Genomic DNA, 23,706 nt, shown 5'->3' on the forward strand with positions numbered 1-23,706 from the left:
AGTAAAAACCAACATGTTTTCTCCTGCTAAGTTGGCGATAGCAATAATTAGTATCCATCTAACTGGCAGCCACTAACTCAACGGCTCAATAAAGAGATGTCCACGTTTATAAGTAAGGAAATAGATTTTGGTTAGGGAGTTGGTAAAGCTAGAAGCTATTCAAATAAAGGTCTTGCTCCTTCGTGTCAGGGACAATGCTTAGGACACCTTCGCAAGAAGGGATTAAGGTTAAAGAATGATTTATTAACTCCCACACATACTCTTTGGACAACCATAGGCAATGTGGCTTCGGGGTTAACAATGAGATATACTCCTGGGTCACAAGTAACCCTTAACAAGTCATTCCGTCTGCCACATGTATCTTCTCTGCAGCTGAATAATTAGTCACTAAGTATCTCTTTCCTGTCCCTTCCTGCCTTCCAGCATTGTCATATAACTGATACTCATGAACTTGGCTGGACAGAACTTAAAATATATTGATTGTGGTTATTATCCTGATCACTATTGCAGGAGCAGGCTGGACTCAACTCTAAAGTTAAAATAAAAAAAAAAAAAAAAGACAAGCCAAACTCTAACACAGACCACTAGCCAAAACAGGGAAGAAAAGGGCCAGACTGGGAAGGTAACAGCCATCTCTGAAATGGGGTCCACTCCAAGGGAACTTAGTCTCTGGGACATGGGCTGCCCCTCCTGTAAAGGGCACACACTACAGGAATCCTGCCACCAGTGGAAAAGGTGAGACCTAGGGTGTGAGGGCACCAGCCCCTCGAGAATGGAACTGGGTGGGTCAGGAAGCACCCCCACGCCCTGTGCCAGGCACCTACCAGCTGCAGCTGCCTCACTTGCCTTAGTGTTTGAAGTCTCCTGGTGTCTGCCAGCCAGAGCGCTTGGCCCATTACCAGGCGACCTGGTTGCTAGGAGACTGCCAGCGTCTGCAGCTTCCTGGTCAATACCCTGGGGAGACAAGGCGCTTGCGCAAAAAAAGACTAAGGCTAAGCCCAGCAGAGAATGAAAAAACAACATTATTTTACAATGTTACTACATAGAACAAAGACAAGTCTTCTTGGTGGTACAGATTTCCTGACCTTTTCATGCCTTGGGTCATCCGAGTTAAGAAGATGTAACTTTATACCATTTTAAGGCTAAAAATCTCAAGGAAATTCAGGTGTTTCCCCTCAGTCACATAGACCTGATGCCAGAACTGCCTGGTCAGGGCCTATATTTCTGCAAGCTGACCACCCAGTACATACTGGCTGGAGTGGTTTTCTAGGCCGCCAACAACACCCGCTTAACATCTCCCCCACCCCCAATAGGCTGTCTCCTAACCTGAGTCTGGGTTACGGTACATGCCTTTATTAGCAGCTACATGGGAGGTGGATACACATACAATATAACAAGACTCCATTACACTTTCCCTACACGTAGCCAGGCCCCACCTAAGTCCCCTCCTATATACATATAACATACCAAAACTGTGCCTAGTGTACTATACACATTAAGCCCTAACTTCCCTGACATAAACACATGCACCATATGGAGACTCTACAGAAACAAGTGTGTGCACATACACACACACACACACACACACACACACACACACACACACACACACTAAGACCTTGCACAAACTTAAACACACACAGAACGTAACAAGACCCTGTCTGACCTCCCCCATAGACACAACTCAGTAAGACCCAGCCTAACCCCCTTAACACAGCAAGACCTTGCCTGTGTCTGCCCCGTTTATCACCTCTTCATGCCAGGCATATGCCAAGAAGCTTTCGGTAAATGCAAAATGAATGGTTTATGGGTTTGAATTAAGAGTTACAATTTAAAAGCATTTTTTTCCTACAATTCCCACATTACCAAATGCATTAGCTACTTTTTCCTCCACGTGACAGAATGCCTGGGAGAAGTTTTCAGTTTGGCTTAGAATTTCAGGAGGTTTGACCCATGGGTGCTTGGCAGAATACGACAGTGGGGAAGTATGAACAGAGGGGGGGGTGTAAAGAGGAGAGGGTTGGGGGCAATAGATCTCTAAGGACTTGCCCCCAGTGACCTGACTCCTCCAACGATCTAAAGCTTCCACCAGCTGGGGAGCAAGCATTCAAAGCACGAGCCTTTGGAGGGCAATTTCTATTCAGTTCACAAACCCCAGAAAAACCCTACAGTTTCGCTTGTCCTTAGTCAGGGTCAAAGGTCACCACCATGAGAGAGGTCATCCCTTGGGTGCATTAGACAGTTTTCTTGTTCGTATGATGAAAAAAAAAAAAAACATACAAAAGGCAAATTGAGAGGAGAAGGATTTATTTCAGCTCACATATTGAGGGTACAGTCCATCACAATGGGCAAGGCAGGGCAGCGGAAGTGACTCTGAGCTCTGAGACTTCACCTTCTGGTAACTCGATGGAACTAGGAGCAGGTGCCCAACTGGTGCTTCATTTACATGCGGGGTAAATAATTCTCAGTTAAAGTTCTCTGGAAACATCCTTACAGACACCCACAGAGGTGTCCACCTTAGGGTAACTAACTCTAAATCCTGTCAACATTGATACTCAACTACAGTATACTTAAATAATAGTTTCCCACTGTTTTGCTGGATACTGGATACTGGTTACGGTGTTGAGTGTTTAAGGTTCCTTTTCAGGGGTCTGAAGGCTGTTTCTGAGGAAGACAACTCATTGGAGTCTAGAGATGTCTGATAGGTGATTGGGAAGGGATGAAAAGACAGGGCAGCCTTAAGATTCAGATGAAATTCTCTTTGCCCCTGCATGGGGATTGACTTTTTTTTTTTAAAGCTGGTCTGCCTTCCTAATCTTTCAGTAGCTGCTATAACATAAACACCCAGAGTCCTGTAGTTACCACCCCCACCTGATGTCCTTAAGTACACGAAGACACTAGGCACATGGTACACGCCCATTATTCTGTCACATGGGGGAGGGAGGCGACAGGATCAAGAGTTCAAAGCCACTATCATGGAAAATTTGGGATTGGACTAGACTCCTTGAAGGGTTTTGAAAAGACTACGGGTGAGCTCTGTCAGCATGGTGACCACCACCTGTGTCTAACCCACCCTGACAAACCAACATAAGCTATCTCTCATTTTGTTCCAGGAGAAAACCTAGTCCTGTCCCATCTCCACTCCTTAGCCATAGGCCCCTTTAAAGCCATGCCTGCCAACCCTGCACACTCCCAGGTCTCCTCTCTCTTACCTCTGTGCTAAAAGAACCCAAGTCTCCAGCATCATTACCCTCACAAAAAACCCCTTAAACTTATCAGACCCATTTGATAGCTGAGTAACTTGAGGTCTGGAGATATAGGACCCTTTAAGCCTGAGGCCTTAGAAGTGAAGCTACTTGCCAGGCAGCAGTGCCTCAAGCCTTTAATCATAGCACTCAAGAGGCTGAGACAGGCAGATCTCTGAATCTCGAAGTTCAAGGCTAGCCTGGTCTACACAGTGAGTTCCAGGACAGCCACCAACCCCATATATATATATATATATATATATATATATATATATATATATATATATATATATGTGTGTGTGTGTGTGTGTGTGTGTGTGTGTGTGTGTGTGTGTGTGTGTGTGTGTGTATGTGTGTATGTAGACATCAGTGGGTAAGAGTACTTACTGCTTTACTGTTCTGAAGATCCTGAGTTAAATTCCCAGCACCCACATGGCAGCTTACTATCTGATGATGCCGTCTTCTGGTGTACAGATGTACATGCAGACAAAAGTACCCATATACATAAAATACATAAAGAAATCAAATCATGTCGGGCGGTGGTGGTGCACGCCTTTAATCCCAGCACTTGGGAGGCAGAGACAGGTGGATTTCTGAGTTTGAGGCCAGCCTGGTCTACAGAGTGAGTTCCAGGACAGCCAGGGCTACACAGAGAAACCTGCCTCGAAAAAACCAAAAAAACAGAAAAGAAAAAAAAGAAAAAGAAAAAAGAAATCAAATCACTTAACAAAAGTATCAAGCAAAAGCATAAGAATATTTCCTGTTGCATTAAAGACAACTAAAATAGATCTAGCAAGGATTCAATACTACACTTAGAAATCTACCTGCTGAGGTCCTTCAGAGGACTACGTCCTAAAGGGTCTCTCTAGCCCAGACTGCCCTAGTTTTATTTTAAGGTGTGAATACTCCGGGGCTGGAGGTCAGAAAATCTGGGTTCAGTTCTATTTCTAACTCTCTAGGCAAATCTTTTTGAATAAGGCTTTTAGCTTTCTTGTCAGAGAGAGACAGAGGCCCAGAGACAAAGAGAGGGGATAAGGAAAGAGAGGGGGGGAGGGAGGGAGGGACAGAGAGAGGGAGAGAGAGAGAACCAGAGAACCAGAGAACCAGAGAACCAGAGAACCAAAGAACCAGAGTTGGGAAACCTGAACTTTTCAATTTTAGTAAGAGTTCTAGTAAGAGTTCTAGAGCCTCTGGAACACATCCTGTCCCCCTACATCTCGCTTTTCAACAGAAACTAGCTGGAAGGAGCCTAGAAACTTGAGTCGCTTTTAAAAACATCCATTAACCTAGGAAATTAATTTTTCAGCCTGCGCTACAGAAGCCAGGCACATGATTTCCAAATAGCATTAAATTCAAATGGATGCAATAAGGCAGATGGTAGGCGTGAGGCGTGTCCTTCCCTTGCAGCCGGGAAGATGCTGGGCTTCAAAGCCATGTCAAAACTCCTTTTCCGGGGACTGTCACGACCCAGCCCACCAAGGTATCCAGAGTGAACCTTGACCAATCTCACGCACCGGCCCCGCCTGCTCATCAACGCCTTGGTTGTCATGGTGAGCCCGGGCGCTCCAGTGGAGTCCGGAAGTCTCTGAGCAAGCAGTGAGAAGCTCTAGGTCCCGGGAGGCTCTCGTTGCTATGGTGATGACTCCGCGCGGGGCGGTGCCAGCCGTATCCACGGACTGGAGGAGGGTCCAGACCCCGCCCCCGACGTCGGGATTCGGGAGCTGCGAGCCAGTCCCACGAGGCCACTGTTGCTGTGGTGATTTGCAGCGGCCTGCGCGCCGGAACCTGGTCTTTGCAGCTTTGGTGAGTCCACTCACCCTCCCGGCTGCGGACGCCTCCCAGAGGTTATGGCCCTGAGGCTGTCGAGCCCCCTGCCCTCCTCCTACCTCCCAACCTGAGTGTGGCCTGCAGGCCCTGATCTTCCTCACTGAGCAGCCATCCTAGGCCAAGCCTCTGCGGGAGCCTGTCAAAAGAGGACAGCCGGCTTAGAGTGGTGGTGGGGTTGGGTAGATTCTGGGTGGTGTAAGACTATCAGGGAAGGTGGCTGGAACCTAAAGTCACTCAGGGGCTCCATCTTATAACAGACTAAGGGCAGGGAACCCCTCCATACCCCATTTCCATTATCTGAGCTGTGATCCACAACCAGCACTGGTTTTTTTTGTTTGTTTGTTTGTTTGGTTGGTTGGTTAGTTGGTTGGTTGGTTGGTTGGTTGGTTGGTTGGTTTGGCTTTTGGATGGTTTGGGTTTTTTTTTTTTTTTTTTTTGCATACCTCCCACATGTCAAGGGAGTGAGTCCAGAGAAGGAGCCCCTCTTCCTAGGTATGGAGTCAAGGAGATCTCACCTCCTGACCCTGGGCAAGATGGCCTATGGGCTGCCCCTTCTCCACTGCCTACAGATTGAATGGTCCCTGCATAATATCGCTGATAGTGATGGAGACCCAGAGGCGTTAACTCACAGGTGCCTTTTGAGAACTTGTATGGCTTTCTGAGTCCTGTTAAAAGACAAATATAACATTTTTTTTGGTCATAATTGACTCTGTGAATCTAGACTCAGGCAACATTTCATCCTGTAAAATAAACTGAATGTTGTCATGTTTTGGTTGGTTCAGTTTGGGTCTCTTTGCATGACAGGTGTTCACTATGTCATGCAAGGGTTCTGGAACTCATCCTCCTCCCGCCTCTGCTTCCCAAGTGCTGAGTGTATAGACCTGTGTCACTACTATGCGTGGCTAGGAGATTGATTTTTATAGACAGAAAAAGAAGGGAGAGTGAAAAATAGTAAGAAGCAAATTGATTTTTTTTTTTTCAGTTACTTACTTGATGGGATAATTCATGCCGGCTCAGGTTGACTGGTCCCCTTGACTTCTGTAGATCTCTTGTTTTGTTGAAAACTAGCCCATTCAGAATTCTGTTTGATCACGTGACACCTAGCACACTCTGTTCTAGTTTAGTCTGCTGGGCCATAAGGCAGAAACTACCTCTTACATGTTTTGTGTAATACTCTTTACCCCCACCTGATTGAGTCTACAGAACACTGGAAGAATGAGGTCCTCGTGGACCCCTTTGGGGCCCCCTGTGAGCCAGGACCGCATCATCACCAGCTTCCCTAAGGTACAGTCATTAGAACACCTTTGTTGGTTTTGTTCTGTTTTGTTTGGGTCTGGACAGCTTTGGTAAAAGGTCTCTACTATCCCAGAAGAACCTGGAATTCTCTATGTATTCCAGAAGAGCCTTAAAATCCCAACCTCCTGCCTCCGCCTCTGAAACCTGGGATGAGAGGAATGTGCCACTGTTCCAAGCCCTTTTTTGTCTCCATTGCTGACGTGACATCTCAGCCATAGCCAAGCTTGGCTGACATGCCTTCGTGCCCAGAAGTCAAACAAGCAAGCTGCAGAGGTTGATCTAGTTTCTAAGAAGCTAAAAGGCTGGGTGTTGAGTTCCTCTAAAGTAGGCCAGTAGTAACAACAGGTAACAGCTGTATGGCACGGAGGTTATAAGTCACATAATCCTCAGTGTAAAACCTGATGCTGTCATAGCTGTGACCTATGGTCACCCAAGCTCTAGGAGCTGATGATTCGGGAAGATAATACCTCTGGACACAGCTCATGGTAAGGGTAAGCTCCAAAAGTCATGACATTTCTTATTATTAACTCTCTCCACAGCGTGGTCATATAACTTAGCAGGAAAGCATTTGCCTAGTAGGTGCAAAACTGTGAGGTTTGGGGGTGGATATAAGAGAGAATGCAAAAGAGATCACACAGGTGTAGTGGCACACACCTGTAGTCCCAGCACGTGGGAAGCAGAGACAGGAGGATTGTGAGTTTGAGGTCAGCCTGGGCTATGTAACAAGATTTATCTTTAAAAAAAAAAAAAATGTCCTACTTTCTGATCCCCAAATCCAGGGCTTTCTCCATTGTTAAAGTCTGCCTTTGCTTTTTGCTAAACATTCCAATCTGTTTTACAGATTGGAATATTAATTGCAATGGAAAATGCCAAATAACATTTATAGAGGGGGGGGCAGAGTAATAGTATTTGCCCATATCACAGATGCCCTTGCCCAAATGGTAGCCACATCTGGGAATCCGAACTGTGTATGTCCTGGCACGAGTGGAGAATGTGTGAAAGGTCAGGCATCAGTGTGAGCAGAAAGTCAGATTCAGCATCAGTACCCATAGGGAGGCCGCTAGTGATGTCACTCCTCAATATAGATAGGAGGGGCGAGGTACCTCTTCCTAGTCCTAAGGAGGGGCAAACCAACTGTTATGTAAAGTGCAGAGAATGGAGCAATATGTGGTCAAGTGTGTGTATCACGCTCTTGTGTACGTAAGAAAGGAGGTAGGTTACAGCATAGCCGTAGGCTGGGGCACTTGGTTAAATACCTGGAATCACCAAGAAAAGGAGGCAGGAAGGTAAGGAAATGCCTGTTTGTTAGTCCATGCAGAAAATATTTCTGAAAGGTAACATGGAGATCCTGTTGTCCATTGATAGCCACTAGCAAATGAAAAATTAGTTTTCTCCAAGGGAGTCTCACTGGGGAAACAAACCACTCTGAAGAGTAGACCCCATGCCTGTCAGTAGATGCCAACAGAAAACTAAATAGCATCTCTGGAGGGTCTTTGTCTCATAATGCTGTCTGGGCCGCCTCTTTCTTCTCTTCCTCTTCCTCCTCTTCTTCCTCCTCTTCCTCTTCCTCCTCCTCTTCCTCTTCCTCCTCTTTTTTTCTCTTCCTCCTCTTCCTCCTCTTCCTCTTTTTTCTCTTCCTCCTCTTCCTCTTCTTCCTATTCCTCCTCTTCCTCGTCATCATCTTCTTCCTCCTCTTCTTCCTCCTCTTCCTCCTCCTCCTCTTCCTCCTCCTCTTCTTCCTACTCATCCTCTTCCTCTTCATCATCATCTTCTTCTTCCTCCTCCTCTTCCTCCTCTTCCTCTTCATCCTCTTCTTCCTCCTCCTCCTCTTCTTCTTCTTCCTACTCCTTCCTCTTCATCATCTTCCTCCTCCTCCTCTTCTTCTTCCTCCTCCTCTTCCTCTCATCCTCCTCCTCTTCCTCCTCCTCCTCTTCCTCCTCTTCCTCTTCCTCCTCTTCCTACTCCTCCTCTTCCTCCTCTTCCTATTCCTCCTCTTCCTATTCCTCCTCTTCCTCTCATCCTCCTCCTCCTCTTCTTCCTCTCCATCCTCCTCTTCCTCCTCCTCCTCCTCTTCCTCTTCCTACTCCTCCTCTTCCTCCTTCTTCTAGCATGTAGATCTTTTGAATACATACATACATATATGTGTGTATATATACACACACACACATATACATATATATGTTAAAGTCTTCTGGTTGGGGTTTCTTTGGGGTTTCTGTGTATGTGAACAAGTGTGTATCTGACTCTAGATGCATTTTGTGTGCTTTTTCTTTGGCTCTTTGTCTTGTTTGTTTTTTTTTTTTTTTATCATACTCTGCTTTGTTTGGGTTTTATTTTGGTGGTTTGGTTCAGTTTGGAGACTGGGTTTCTCTGTGCAGCCCTGGCTTGCCTGGAACTCACTCTGTAGACCAGGCTAGCCTTGAATTCCAGAAATCCACCTCTTTCCCTCTGCCTCCTGAGTGCTGGGATTGAAGGTATGCACCACCGCTGTCCAGCTGACTTGTTTGTTTTTTATTTATTTTATTTTATCATTCCTTAGATGCCTTCTTGATCCATACAGAAAGATATGGATCCAGATGGGAGGGAACTGGAAGGAACTGGGGGAGGGAAAACCATAATCAGAATCTATTGTGTTAAAAAAAATCTGTTTTCAATTAAAATTTTAAAAAAAGAAAGAAAGAGAAAGAAAGACCCTCTTGTCTGTTGTTGTCTCCATGTGGCTCAGACAGGTGTGAAGTAGACTTTTTGTGTCCTTTTTGGATTCTGTGACAAAGCTGGTAGAGGAAGACTGGGGCTGTTGACTGTGGGTGTTCCCATCTTCCGCCTTTGCTTCGTCTCCTTTCTTCCCTTTTCTTTCTCTTTCCCTCCAACTTCCTCCACACACCAACAGAGAAAGCCTTTGTACCTCAGATATTGCAGAGTTCCCCGGGCTTTTCTTTTACGGTGAGCTGGAGCCATTGCTCTTCCAATGGAGTGTGACCATGGTAACCAGGGATGATACAGGGTGGCGTCTCAATGAGCCGAAGAGAAAGGAAATGTAATAGAAAAAAAAAACAACCCGGCCCGGACTCACGGGACAAAAGACGCTATTCACAGAGTAAGACATTGAGGCTCAGAGAGACATGGACAACTGTTTGCCCTCCATACACTTGGCTTTGGTAAGACTAAGATTTGACCCAGCCCTAGGGAGACTGCCCAGGGGGCTCCATCCAATATTCATAGAAGGTGGGATTCCTGTGGCTACAGGTGGCCATATCTGTCCTGCATCCCAGGACCATGTCAGGCCTGAGGCTTTACTGACCAGGTCAGGCTAGGTGTATCTGATGCTTCCCAAGGCAGGTTGTTCTCTTTATTATTCTGTGCCTCTCCATTTCCTTCTCTGAGAAATGGGCTCATACTTCCTACCCCACAGCCCGTGGCATTACCAGGAACGAGGAACGCTAAAGAGACCGCAGGCCTCAAGTTGCAGGAGAGAAGGAGGGTTGGGAAGTAGGACTCACCACTCTGATGCCCAGTTTGTGTTACTAAGATGCGGCATTGCAGGACGGTCTGCTTGCCCATCTCCATGTCTGTCTGTCTTCCTGTAGTGGTACACACCGGATGCCTGCCTGCAGCTCAAGGAACACTTCCATAGCAGAGTCAGCGCAGCCTGCCAGCACAGGAACACGGGCAGTGCTGGGTAAGCCTGTGATACGAGGGTGTGGAAGCTGCAGAAAGAATAGAAGCACAAAGGCACATTGTCTTAGTTAGGATTTTACTGCTGTGAACAGACACCATGACCAAAGCAACTCTTATAAAGGACATTTCATTGGGGCTGGCTTACAGGTTCAGAGGTTCAGTCTGTAATCATCAAGGTGGGAACATGGCAGCATCCAGGCAGGCATGGTGCAGGAGGAGCTGAGAGTTCTACATCTTTATCTGAAGGCCACTAGTGGAAGACTCACTTCCAGGCAGCCAGCACCAGGGCCTTAAAGCCCACGCTCACAGGAACACACTTACTCCAACAAGGCCACACCTACTCCAACAGGGCCACACCTTCTTTTTTTAAGCACGTGATTTCTATTAATTGTATTTTTTTAGGCACAAGTTTTTTTTTTAAGCCTAGAATATACAGTTGCTATGCAATGTTTTTATTTTATTTATCTATTCATTTTTTATTAATCATTCCATTTGTTTACATCTCAAATGATATCCCACTTCCCTGTTACCTCTCCACAAACGTCCTATCCCACATCTGCCCTCTTCCCCCTCCCCTTTGCCTCTATGAGGGTGTTCCCGCGCCCACCCTCTCCCACCCCACCACTCCAGCATCCCCCTATGCTGGAGCATTGAACCTCCACAGGACCAAGGGCCTCCCCTCCCATTGATGTCAGACAAGGCCATCCTCTGCTACATATGTATCTGGAGCCAGAAATCCCTCCCTGTACACTCCTCGGTTGGTGGTCTAGTCCCACCCAGGTGTGCATCCCAGAGGGTGTGTGGAAGTTTAGAGGCAGGATACATAACTCGCAAAGGTGTCTCCTGCATGTGGGCTCCTTCTCACCAGTTTGGCTTCATCTGATGTTGGTTTTCACAGTACTTCCTGATGTTGGTTTTCACAATACTTCCCGTGTTCTCCTCCCTGACACTCATTTGTGGCTCACCCTCTCCTCTCCTCGTGCCCATTGCTAATTCTCGGGACAATGACTTTGGCCAAATGGGGTCAAAGGTATATAGCCTACAGGCAGCAGGATTCCCAGAAGGAGCCTAAGTTCTCTCACACCCCAGCACTGGAGAGTGGCTTCTGGGGTAAGCTTCCCTGCATCTAGGGTTGAAGTTGGTCAGATAGTTCTGGGAAGGGAAGCTTAGATATGCTGAAGACACTCTTGATACCGCTCTCCAGGCTGATTCGGACATAATTTCCTCCAGGCTCAGACTCTCCAAGGTGGTGGTAGTTGGCGATCTCTACGTGGGAAAGACTAGCCTCATTCACAGGTAAGCCCCGCCCCCTCCTCATGCTGTCCGGGAAGCCCCACCTTCCAGCACCAAGCTGTAGTACCATTGCCTGGGAGTCCCAGATAACACGGAACACCATCTGAGCCTGAGAAACAGTTTGAAAGGTGTGGCAAAGGTCAAGAAGTGGGGGGGCTGGAGACATGGCTCGGGGTACTGCTCAGGCACACTAGGGTTGGAGACCCAGCACTCGCACTGTGTGGCTCGAAACTACTTGTAATTCCCGCCCCAGGAGGGCTGACTCCTTTGGACACCACAGGCACCTATACTGCACACACAGAGAGGAAGAGAGGAAGGGAAGGGAAAGGGAAAGGGAAAGGGAAAGGGAAAGGGGAAAAGGGGGAAAAAAGGGAAAAAGGGAAAAAGGGAAAGGGAAGAGGAAAAGGGAAAAAAAGGGAAAAAAGGAAAAAAGGGGAAAAAGGGAAAAGGGGAAAGGGAAAGGGAAGAAGAGAAGGGAAGGGAAGAAGAAGGGAGGGGGAGGGGGAGGGGGAGGGGGAGGGGGAGGGGGAGGGGAGGGGGAGGGGGAGGGGGAGGGGGAGGGGGAGAGGGAGAGGGAGAGGGAGAGGGAGAGGGAGAGGGAGAGGGAGAGGGAGAGGGAGAGGGAGAGGGAGAGGGAGAGGGAGAGGGAGAGGGAGAGGGAGAGGGAGGAGAGGGAGAGGGAAGGAAGGGAGAAAAGGATTTAAAAGAGGGAGATTAGGAGCTCAGAAGATCGACTCAGTCGATAAGGTGCTTGCTGCATAAATCCCCAAACCTGAATTTAATCCCCGGGACCCATGAAAAAGCCAGATATGGCAGTGCTCGCCTGTAATCCCAGCACTGGGAAACAGAGATGGGAGGACCCTCAGGGCTTGCTGTGCAGCCAGTCTAGCCAAGTCAGTGAGGGATCTGGTGGAGAGCAATTACACACACACACACACACACACACACACCAGTATGGTGACTGACAGATGGTGGAGCACCCTAGATACTTAGCATTCATCACACCGTCCCCCTGCAGCCTCCAGCAAGGTCCTCCCTGGGAAGGGACCCTCCATTCCTCTCACTATTTGCATTACAGCGTTTACTTTCTGAGCGGATGCAGCTTCCCCTCCCCCACATCACTGCCATTGGCTGCCCTGTTGCTAAGGTTTGGATAAGAATTTCTCAAATGTCAGAGGCTCCTAGTCTCCAGCCCATGGAACTTCCTGTAGGGTGGCAGAACATTTAGGAGGTAGAGCACTTTCACCGAGGGACTGACTTTGCACCTTGCAAGCGGGTCGTTTGGTCATTGGAGTATACACAGGAAGAGAACAGCATACCATCCCCATTCCCTTCTTTGGCTTCTTGGCTGTGAGAGATGTTCTCTTGCTACATCATGGTGACAGCATATTACTGGTCGAAAGAATATGCCTGGCCATCGTCTCCGGAGTGTGTCCCGGTGACGGAAAGCTGATGAACACATGGATGTATCCACATCCCCAGTGCACCATTGCTTTCCTTGTTGTTTTTGTTTTGAGACAGGCTAGCATCTGTTAGCCCCCGCTGGCCTGGAACTCCCTATGTAGACCAGGCTGACCTGAGACTCACAGAGATCCGCCTGTCTCTGCTTCCCTAGCGCTGGGATCAAAGGCGTACACCACCACACTGAGCCATGGTCACGTGGTCATGGGTTCCCGGGAATCATGTTTCTTGGAGGTGTGCACTGTTGGGAATGTGTACCCATTCCTGTGCAGGGACCTCTGCTGATCTCCTCACCTCCTGCAGGTTGTGCAAGAATGTTTTCGACCGCGATTACAAGGCCACCATCGGCGTAGACTTTGAAATCGAGCGCTTTGAGATCGCAGGGGTTCCCTACAGCCTCCAGATGTAAGTCTCCATTGTGGTGGTTTTGAGAACTCCCCGCCCTAGGGAAAGCTCTTGGCTGGATCTCTTTCCTCTGTGCCCCATGACTGCTCAGCAAGGATATGTCTGGTCAAGCCCTGTCCTACGCAGTTGTCAGAAGGCAGGTTTCATGGTCTATGGGTCCCTAGATGCTCTCTGCATCCTCATAGTTGCCTGGTGTTGGTCATGAGATCTGGGGATGGTCTTCTCAGCATGACATGCTCACTTATCCGTTCTCCACCCCAATAGCATCTTCCTGATAGCCTTCCTCCCCAGCTGGACCACCTGTGATCCCACAAGCAGCAGACTGGCCTCTGACAGTTTTTGGTTGGTTGTTTTATTCCCTGAGCTCTGAGCCTCTATTCTCCCCTATAAAATAGGACAAAGTCAGTCCCTATGTACCAGCATTGGGTGAATAGGGCGCTGCTGGAGGCCACCCTGCCGGTCCAGCTCTGGGGCCTGATGCTCTCCATCCCTCTACAACTTCCCTCTATACACATGTGTCCATCTGTCCATCTCGTTCTCCCCGCCCCCTCAGTCTGCCTTCTCTACTAACCCTGTGCCTTTGGCTCTCTCTCAGTGGTGCACTACTTTCTGCCCCACCTCCCGCCCCATTCACCCTCCCTCAGTCAGTGCGGGACCTTCCTAGGGTTCGCCTTTTACCTTGGTGAAAGGGCTCTATGCTTTACACCTCATTCTCCCCATTCCCCCAGAGGATCCTGCAGTCCTACCCAGCTCCCAGACCCCTGTGCTCTCAGGTGAGGCTCCTCTCTCCTCCCTGCAGTCTTATTTGGCAACCTCTCTGTTCTTCTTGCCTATGGTGGTACTCATCAAGCCTTTCTCTTAGTCCCCTTCCCTGTCTTCCTCTCTGGCTTTGGTCTTTAGTCCTTTGTGCCCCGCCTTAGGCTGAGCCCACAGCTCCTGTGTCCGTTCCCATCTCCACAGAGACAGCAACCTAGTGTAATCCTGGGGCCAGAGGATAACACATCCTGTCCAAGGGTGAGCACACAGTCAGTTCAGAGCGAAAGATGCTATGAAAACCCAGGGCTCCGTGACTGAGACTTCTGGGAAGCTGAAAGGATTGAAGGCCTGGTCTAGAGGGAGCAGCCAGGTGGAGCTACACAGAGAGGGATCAGCAACTGGGCTTCTACTGAGGCTCCAGGCAGTATCTATATAAAATGGGCACTGCCGCCGGGTGGTGGTGGCGCACGCCTTTAATCCCAGCACTCGGGAGGCAGAGGCAGGCGGATTTCTGAGTTTGAGGCCAGCCTGGTCTACAGAGTGAGTTCCAGGACAGCCAGGACTACACAGAGAAACCCTGTCTCGAAAAACCAAAAAAAAAAAAAAAAAAAAAAAAAAAGGCACTGCCTTGCCCCAGACTTGAAGGATCTTATGTTGAGGCCACTGCCACCCAACCAACCTGGCTTACTGTGTGCCCACTCCCAACTCCTCATCAAGTGGCTTCTTCAGGCATGGGGGAAAACGAATGAATTAATGAAGGAGTAAGCCCAGAAGCTTTCGTTGTACTGGACTACTCAGAGACAGATTCAGATCACTGACATCCTATCTCTGGGTTCTCTTTCTAGTTTACTGAGAAAAACAGAATGTTGATCTGTTGACTTTAAAAGATGACCATTTTTAGATTGGATCTCAGAGTCCTCTCTACATATTGGCAAGCCCGTTGTAAGCCCATCCGGGCAGCTCTCAGCTTGTCGCCTCCCCTCTTTCATCTTATACCGCGGCAGACATGATCAACCTGTTACTCCATTCCTTTTCCAGGGATCCAGGGCTCAACCTCTCTTCCCTTCTCAACAAATTGTTTCAGAAAGCCAGAGCTAACTGGTCTGTTGGCCAAGGGATGTGGCCTGTGTGTCCCCGATAGCCCCGTTCCCCACCCCAGTCACACGTACGTTGAGGGCCTTTTCTGGAACCCCAGCATTGTCCTGCTATAGAACGTATGGTCCTTATAATGTCACAGTCAGAAAGGACTGAGCTACAACAAAGCAATTTGCAGTGTTCCACCTTCTCCCCTACTGGCACTATGATCCGAGGAAAGGACCTAAGAGGGATTGGTGGGAACTGGAGGCAGGGAGAACTGGGTCAACCAGGCACTTCCTGTTGTTCACGTGTGGCTGGCATGTTGGTGTAGATCCTGAGGCCTTCCCATGGTCTCACTGTGCCATTGCCATAGAACACAGTGACTGCCTAACCCATCCCCACTGTCTTCCTGTCTCCCCTATCCCCCTCACAGCTGGGACACAGCCGGGCAGGAGAAGTTCAAGTGTATTGCATCTGCCTACTACCGCGGTGCCCAGGGTGAGCAGCGGATGATGCTGGAGATCTCAACCTATGTCACCTGCACAAACCCTACTTCTCTGTCCTCCAGGAGTCACTTGGAGAGCCCTGCAGCCAGCACTTAGCAATGAAGAAGCCACCCAGGACTCTAGACCCTGGCTGTCTTAAGACAGTCACGCCCTTAGGGAGTATCTGAGGTAGCAGGCGCAGACTGCCTCAGGCCCCAGTTTACAGCTCAGAAAAGAGCATTCTTGTTTAAGGGTCCCAGAAAAAGACAGATGACATCATATTTCCAGGTGACAATGAACAGAGGCTTTTCCTGTCTTCGCCAGAGAGCGGTGACAGGTGGGCCCAGCAGGATTGGCAGGTCCCGTCTAGGTGCCTCCGTGCCCACTGCCAACATAGCCAGGGGCATCTGGGGGCTGAGCTGGGCCCAAAGTCATTAGAGATGGCAATGCGAAGTCCCCAGGAAGGAGACAGAAATAGAAGCTATTGCCTAGGTAGACAGCCATCCAAAGGACCCCAAATCAGGCTCACAGTATAGGCATGGTTCTGTCTTCTTGGTGTTGGTGTAAGAACCACTGAGGTTTCATCCCAGCTTAAAGAAGGGGGAACCGGAAATGAGCAGTGGGCAGAGCCTCCAGCATGGGGTGGGGGGTACACTGTGGCTTCCTCTAGCCATCACCCCTCCTAACCTTTCCTCCTGAGGGGCCTCTGCTTCCCTGAAGCTAGCCTGATACGCCTTCGCCTTCGTAAACTACTCACCATGCCTACCACCAATACAATTAATGCCAGCCAAAGCACAAAGGAAGCCTTTGTCCAGCCTTCTCTTACTCACAGTAGGGCAGCAGAGAGCAGACCTCTGCCTGGACCATCCTGCTGTGGCCTTCCCCTTGGGAATCCAGGGCAGACTGTGTGATGAAAGAGCCGGCCACAGAGATACCTCACAGGCCCCTGCCCGTGTAGCTCTACAGAATCGGTTTCCGTTAACTGGTTGTTACTAATTCCCATCCTTCAGTGAAAAGTCCACCCAGGGTCAGGCCCTGCACTAACAGCTTTTCAAAACAGTATCCGTCCTGACAGTCAGGGGTATCATTCTTACTGATGTACAGACATAGAAGCATAGTTAAAGCCCTCACCAAGCCCCCTGGGCCACAAGTAGCAGAGGATCTCTTGTCAGAGTCTAACGCTTCGAGCCTTTCTCTGTTACACCCCGTCTCCCCCAGCTAGGCTGCTAGGTGCAGATTTGGAGGGTTTGGAGGGGTCTGGTGGAAGGGCAGGTCCAAGGGGCGACCCCAGGGTGACTCCTCCCCAGTCTTTACAGTGGGCCCACCCCAGTAGTTCCTTATGATCTTGGAAGATGCCTAGGGGAGCCTTCCCCCAGCACACCTGTTGCTGATTGGCTGTTGGGTTTCCCTGTGTGTCCAGTGATCATCACAGCCTTTGACCTCACCGACGTGCAGACTCTGGAGCATACCAGGCAAGTAAACCCTCACGAAGCTACCTGGAAGGGTTCCCAAACCCCAGTCTCCGGGATGGACCCAGAATGCTGGACCCAGAATGCCGGACACTTGCTAGCCAGTTCCCCCACTCATCCCTAAAGACGTACCCTCATCCGCTGCTCGGGGGCTTAAGCTGACAGGCCACCGTTGGCTTTCATATCCTATTGCCACCATATTGGAAATCTTAATTTTGCACAAGGGTCCCTCCGTTCCCTTTTACATTGGTCCCTAATAATTTTCTAGCTAGTCCTCCCCGACAGAAAACTTTCACTCGCTGTATTGGGCAGAGATGTGGACAGCATGACCGATTTCAGGGGACCATCATCTGCCAGCAGTAATCCACCTAACAGACCAAAGCCCCTCCTCCTCTGTTTGCCTGGACCATTCGCATCACATCACATCACATCACATCACATCACATCACATCACATCACCACATCACATCACCACATCACATCACATCACATCACATCACATCACATCACATCAGAGTCCTTCAGGCCCTATGAACGAGACAGAGAAGGATAACAGCAGGAGTCACCTAGGTCTCACAATAAGAGCCTTATTGGATGTGTGCCTTCTCTCTGGGTGCCTTATTTAATATTTCCAGCTCCTTCTGGTCCCACTGAGGGTCTCTGACTCCGGCACTAGCGTCCCACTAAGTCAGCGTAGGTCAGGGCACCTTCCCTGTTCCTCCTGGCTAAGCACAAGTCTCTTGTCTCCACTCTGTGCATTCCAGGCAGTGGCTGGAGGATGTGCTGAGGGAGAATGAGGCAGGCTCTTGCTTCATCTTCCTCGTGGGAACCAAGAAGGATCTTCTGGTAAGCAGAGCGAAGCTGAAGGCCCAACCCTGACTAGCTATCCAGAAAATTCCCGTGTTTGCAGCCCACTTGAAGGGCACTGAATGATCCCCCTCATGCCTTGTGTTGGACTTCAAAGACTATGGTTTAAGGGACTGAAGAGGGTTCTCTCCCAAGAGGCAGGGATTGCTCACTTCTCTGGAGGAGCATACAGTGTCAGCTCTGGGCAAGCAGCATCCCTGCCCTGGGATACCCCACCAAACCCACTTGCTTGGGGGTAAAGTGAAAAGAAGGGGTAGGGAGAGGAGGCCACCCTAGGGACCCCCTGCAAGGAGGGCCAAGATACCTGGTCAGAGACCCCCTCCAAGGAGGGCTAAGATACCCGGTCAGCCAGGGCTGTTTCTTCCAGTCAGGGGCAGCGTGCGAGCAAGCTGAAGCAGAGGCTGTGCATCTGGCCAATGAGATGCAGGCAGAGTACTGGTCTGTGTCGGCCAAGACGGGTGAGTAGTATACCCCACGTGCATCTGTTACACTCTGCTGGGCACAGAACTACAAAGAGCAGAACTAGAAACCCAAGCTCCGGGAGACAAAGTGAAAGGCACGCAATGCCTGGCACACAAGAGATGCCAAGGCTGTGGGAACTCAGAAACGGGGCCAGTAGTCTGAGACCCAGGTACACAGAGACAGTGTGCATCCAGCCATAGACTGGGCATGAATTGAAACTAGAGGTGGCACCCCCAGTCCACCACAAATAGCCGGCAGTGCCAGTGCCTGGAGCCCTCTGCTGCTCCTCCCTGTCAGCAACATCCATCTGCACCATAGCACCCACCCCTCCTTGACCACGGGAACAGCAGGTTCACTGAGATCCCACAGTGGGGCAAGTAGGGTCTGCTACACACGTTCCACAGATCATTAGTTACATACAGGCAGCGGTCGTGTTGGCTGCTGAGATCTGGAGGAGGGTATACACACATTCCATGAAAGGGCCAACAGCATGTGGGTGGCACCCAGAGAGAAGGCACACATCCAAGCCATGCTTGTCCCAGGTCATGCAAGGGTTGAGGAGCAACAGATGGAAAGGGCGGGTGCTAAGAAAGGCTCAGAGCTTTAAGGGAGTGGCTTGGGGTAAGGGTGGGGCAACAGGGTAAGGACGGGGGTTAGAACCCACTGGGAAGTCAGGTTGCCACCCAGAACCTGGGTTGGCTGCTTGGCCATGGGTGGACTGATAGCTGTGACTACCAGGGGTTCTCTGGAAGCATCATGGCTGCCGGCCTTAGGATGGGCTGACTTGGCACTTGCCCATAATGCATCTGAGGGCAACTTGAGTCACAGCCATCTTGTGGGCTCCCAGGAGAGAATGTGAAGGCATTCTTCAGCCGCGTTGCTGCCCTAGCCTTTGAACAGTCTGTACTTCAGGACCTGGAGAAGAGGCCCAGCAGCCAGTCCCAGGTCGGAGATGGAGATGGAGACCTAATACGTGCGTACAGGGAGGGCTGGGTGGGGCTAAAGAGCAGGATAGGGACCAGAAGGCCACACCCACCATCCTTAATTTACCACTTTTGCTGTCCTCTTGGGTCCTTTGGGCTGTTTAGCTGTATCTTAGGCCTACAGCTTCTATGACCTTCACCTACCAACTCAGGCACCTGCCCCGGCCCCCCTTCTCTCCACACAGGCTCCTTTTGGGCCAGGCTTAGCCTCCTGTTTTTCAGATATGTCTTGCCTCCAGCTTACCTGAATGCCACAATCCCGAGTGTCCCTGGGTCTTTCCCACACCAGGTCATCTAGGCCTCAAAGGACAGGCCCAGGGGACCAAGTTAAGGGTTCCAGGTATCAGGGTGGAATAGTCCTTACCTAATGTCAGCTGTCAGATGCATGGTTAATGACATCTTTCCCTATCTTTGCAGGAATAGAGGTACCCAAGACCCAGGAGAACAAGAGGCCACCTGGCCTGGGCTGCTGCTAACTGAGACCAGAATCAGAGCCATCTATACCCTTTGTATGTACAGGGTGACACAGAGCCCAAGATCTAAAGAGGATATGCCGTCAAGCTGGAGAAGCCCTGTGTCTTCAGAGCCCAGACATTTCTCTTCAGCCAGTGGCTGCTGAAGACCCATACTGCTGGGCTGGTTGATGGGCACCAGGGTGAGCCTTCTCTATAGGGTCTTCAGATGCCCACTGTGTGCTTAGAAGGCTTCAAGACTGCAAACTCGGGACACCTCAGGGCTAGCCCACATCCCTTACCCAATCATACCAATAGCTGTGGAGCCCTTTCCTGCAGATCTTCTGGGATCCCTGAACCCTCATCTCCATGCTACAAGCACCGGGACTTCCGGAATAGGCACATAAAACTAACCTGCCACGCCACACGGAGCTCTCTCTCATCAAGAAGACATGGAGTTCTAGGCCTTTCAGCCTCAGACCTAGCTCTCACAGGACTCTTGGGGCTCCATCCATTGTTAAGCACAATGGACAAAGTCCCATTTGGCCCCCTGGCAGAGTCCCGCCCCCATCTCTGAGATTCCCCATGGTTCTGCCCTGAGTTTTAATGGGCAAGAAGGTAGACCTTTGGCTCATCACTGTGACCATCCTGAGGGATAGCGATTACATGGGTGACTTTTGGATCCTCACAAGAGGAATCACTGTGACCATCCTGAGAGATGACAATGCATGGTGTCCCTCTGGCAACTCACTCTACATCCCTGAGCCCGATACTGTTCTGTGTTTTCACCTATGCCCATCCCTGCTAGCCTACCATGTGTCTGTCCAACTAGCCTGTGTGTCTCTTGGGACTTTGGCATTGGGGCACATATCTCCAGAGGACTTGGGACATCCGGAATCTAGCATGCCTAATCCCTTTCTGCACATCAGCAGGGACACTGCATCCTATATGGGTCCAGGGTTTCCCCTGACCTGCCACTGTATTCCTATAGCTCTGGGTCCAGATCCACATACCCCTGTCTTTATCCTGCCATAAGAGGGTGGGCACACTCAGCATTCTTAGCTGCTGTCCCCCAACCCCCAAGACAGGGTCTCCTGTAGCCCATGCTGGCTTCCAATTCTATATGTAGCTGAGGCTTACCTTGGGTGTTATCTACCCTCCATCTCCCAAATGCTAGAATTAGAGAAATGTACCACCCTACCTAGCAACATCTGCTTCTCAGGATGGTAAACATCTGTAGGCAGCCATGTTGGTCCATGCCCTTTTCTAAGTGCCTGGCATACCACACCTCTCCATGACTGTTCATTACCTCAGCAGTGGCCAAACATCCAAGAGCACCGACCTATCTTCCTGCTCGGCACAACCTTCATTAGCCTTATTTTGGTGAGCCTCTCCCTCCCCACTGCCCACCCCACTTTGAAACAGTGTGTCACTATGCATACTAGGTTGGCCTTGAGCTTGCACCAGCCCCCTGCCTCTGTCTCCTAAGTGCTAGGGTTATAGACACGAAGCTCACAGGCCTTTGATTCTAAAAAGCATATAAAACATCCTCTTTAAAGGATTTAATATTTGGTATTAAACAAGGTGGTAGAGCATAAAAATGACAATACTTCTGCCCTGAAGTTGGTGGTACTCTTTGAAGTGAACCCGGTTAACAGTTGTTGATAAAAATTCCTTCTATGCTGTCCTTCCCCAGCCCGCCCTGTGTGCAAACCCCCATGTTGACTTGTTTCTCCAAAGTGTCTTTTTTTTTTAATTGGGTATTTTATTTATATTTCAGATGTTATCCCCTTACCCCACTCTTCCCACCCCCACCCAGGAGCCCCCTATCCTAGCCCCCTTCCTTCTGCTTCTATGAGGATGTGCCCCCACCCAACCCCCTACTTCCACCTCCTACCCTAGAATTTTCCCACATTGGGCATCCAGCCTTCATGGGACCAAGGATCTCCTCTCCCACCTATGACCTACAAGGCCATCCTCCCCTACATATACAGCTGGAGCCATGGGTCCCTCCCTGTGTGCTCCCAGGCTGGTCCTATGTGCTCCCAGGCTGGTTCTCCAGAGCGTCCTTGGACTGTGCACACTGCCTGATGGGCCACCTGCCCAGTTATCTGCCCTGGTCTCTCCCTGTGGGTGCATGCCAGGGCTTCCCATAGTTAGCAAAACATGCAGTTTCCTCAGCTCAGATAGGCCGTGGCTCATTTGTGTTTCTTATCTACTGGCCCAGCCGGCCAGTTTTGTGTCTGCTGTTGTTAGCTTTCCCCTGTGGTGCTTTAGAATTTCCACAGAGGATCTTGGTGGGCTCTCCATCTGGGCTGTAGCCCCTACCCTGCTTCATGAAGACATGGCCTGTTAGGGATAGGCTACATTGTTGTTGCATTAGGGAGGGTTAGGGTTTAGTGGGCACAGCATAATGCTTCATGGGGTGGAAGGAGATGGCAGTGGTCGCCTGACACCTCTCTTCCTCCTAGGTCCTAGGATGGTGACAGAAAGGGGGCAATACTGTGTCCTCCTGTCATGAGCTCTGGATCTAGAAGAAACTCTGCTTTTCATAACCCCACATCTCTGTAGATCACCTGTTATTAAACTCTCCTCGTGTCACCCCTCATGATGTGATAGCATGTGTCCCGACTCACAGTAAGGGTTTCTCCACTCTCAATATTTGGCCCAGGAGGATACCTTCCAAGCTTACCAAGGAAAATCGAGAGATTCAGGTGTTTCTCCATCAGTCAATAGTACCATCTGTGTGATAAGACCCAGACATAACACAGGCTAAGTTATAAGCAGTCGGTTGATTTATGATTCTGGCGGCTTCAACGTCCAAGAGAAAGGGACTGACATCTGGCAAGATCTCTGTGCCACATCCTGAAATAGTATACTGGCCAGGGTGCAGAGAAGAAAAGAGGAGGACCAGGTTTGCTTTTGTAACAAAAAATGTTTGCTTTTGTTCTCTTGTGAGAACAGTGTATCCAGGAGCCCCACACACTTCCCCCTGCACTTGGAATTGCCTTTCAATACAAATCTGAAGGAGACATTCAGGCCTCAGTATGTAAGCTAGAGGTATCACTCAGTGGTACAGTGCTTGCTGACCATAGGTTCCATCCCCATCCCCATCCCCCAGAAGCAAACCGGAGGGGCTGGAGAAATGGCCTAGTAGTTAAAAGCACTTCCTGCTCTTGCAGAAGACCCCGGTTCAGTTCCCAGCACCCATGCGGCGGCTCACAACCACGAGTAACTCTAGTTCCAGAGAATCTGATTCTACGTCCTTGGGTTCCTGCACACTCAATTATATATTCATAAAAATAAGTCTTTAGAAATGTTTGTTTTTTTTTAAAAAAAAAAAACCTTAGCAAACCCATCACTTCCATGTCCTCCCGCCCCCACCCTTCCACCCTGGCCATTGGTGTTAGAGACAGTATCCTCAGACTTCTTAGCATTTGCCGTATATTTCTATCAAGGCCCCAGGCGGTCTATGGGTCTGGGCCTGCAGGACTAGGTAAGCAGCTTCTAGCATACAAGGTCTAGTGAGTGACCAAGTTCAAGTACTTCAGAAGTGTATACTTTCTTTTCCCAGAATCCCTCACAACTTCCTACTCACTCCTTTGCCTCCTGCTGGAGACACCTATGTCCTCTCCTTTAACAGAGGAGCTAAAAAGCCAGGACACATCTGAGCGGCTCCCCGCTCTAACCCATTTAGCTTTAGGTCTGGTCTCAGTAGAATCAGGGCCCAGGATCCAGTAGCCTTACCCTTCAGGCTGTTACATGTTTGCTTCAGGCAAGTATTTGGAGCAGACTCTTGCCTAAAACCTAAAAATGCCCAAGACTTGAAAAGGGATTTATTTGCGCGATACCTCACCCACCTCTGCTTGGACCTTACCCCAGCATAGCCTGTGCCTTGTGTCTGCGTGGTGCTGGACGATCCTTCTCTAGTCATGCAGAAATAGCAATTC

The 23,706-nt window shown here is 49.7% G+C and overlaps 2 protein-coding genes across 7 annotated transcripts in view; one reads left to right on the forward strand and one right to left on the reverse strand.

Annotated features, from left to right (window-relative positions):
* Positions 1-1,187, reverse strand: part of Rsph14 (radial spoke head 14 homolog) — a 74,830-nt gene extending 73,643 nt beyond the window's left edge. Inside the window, exon 1 of one of the 3 annotated variants that reach the window (XM_076916940.1) lies at positions 847-1,187. In XM_076916940.1, the coding sequence (XP_076773055.1) occupies positions 847-896 (50 nt within the window). In that variant the 5' untranslated portion in view covers positions 897-1,187. Of the gene's footprint in view, positions 1-824 lie in introns of all 3 variants that reach the window. The other 2 variants (XM_034524904.2, XM_076916941.1) reach the window with 2 other exon arrangements.
* A 3,690-nt stretch (positions 1,188-4,877) lies between these two features.
* Positions 4,878-22,364, forward strand: Rab36 (RAB36, member RAS oncogene family). Of its 4 annotated transcripts, none has more exons than XM_076917142.1 (11): positions 4,878-5,048; positions 6,276-6,356; positions 9,956-10,047; positions 11,277-11,342; positions 13,104-13,205; positions 15,472-15,536; positions 16,944-16,999; positions 17,761-17,838; positions 18,227-18,317; positions 19,169-19,294; positions 19,722-22,364. In XM_076917142.1, exons 1-11 carry the CDS (start codon positions 4,878-4,880, stop codon positions 19,778-19,780), a joined length of 987 nt encoding a protein of 328 aa, XP_076773257.1. In that variant the 3' UTR covers positions 19,781-22,364. The 4 variants fall into 4 exon arrangements, with proteins under 4 accessions (XP_076773257.1, XP_076773258.1, XP_076773259.1 ...); XM_076917143.1 differs by having other exon boundaries at positions 19,169-19,266; XM_076917145.1 differs by having other exon boundaries at positions 4,938-5,048; positions 6,269-6,356.
* The last annotated feature ends 1,342 nt before the right edge of the window (positions 22,365-23,706 follow it).

The sequence above is a fragment of the Arvicanthis niloticus genome, chromosome 20 (genome assembly GCF_011762505.2).
Source record: "Arvicanthis niloticus isolate mArvNil1 chromosome 20, mArvNil1.pat.X, whole genome shotgun sequence".
NCBI lineage: Eukaryota > Metazoa > Chordata > Mammalia > Rodentia > Muridae > Arvicanthis > Arvicanthis niloticus.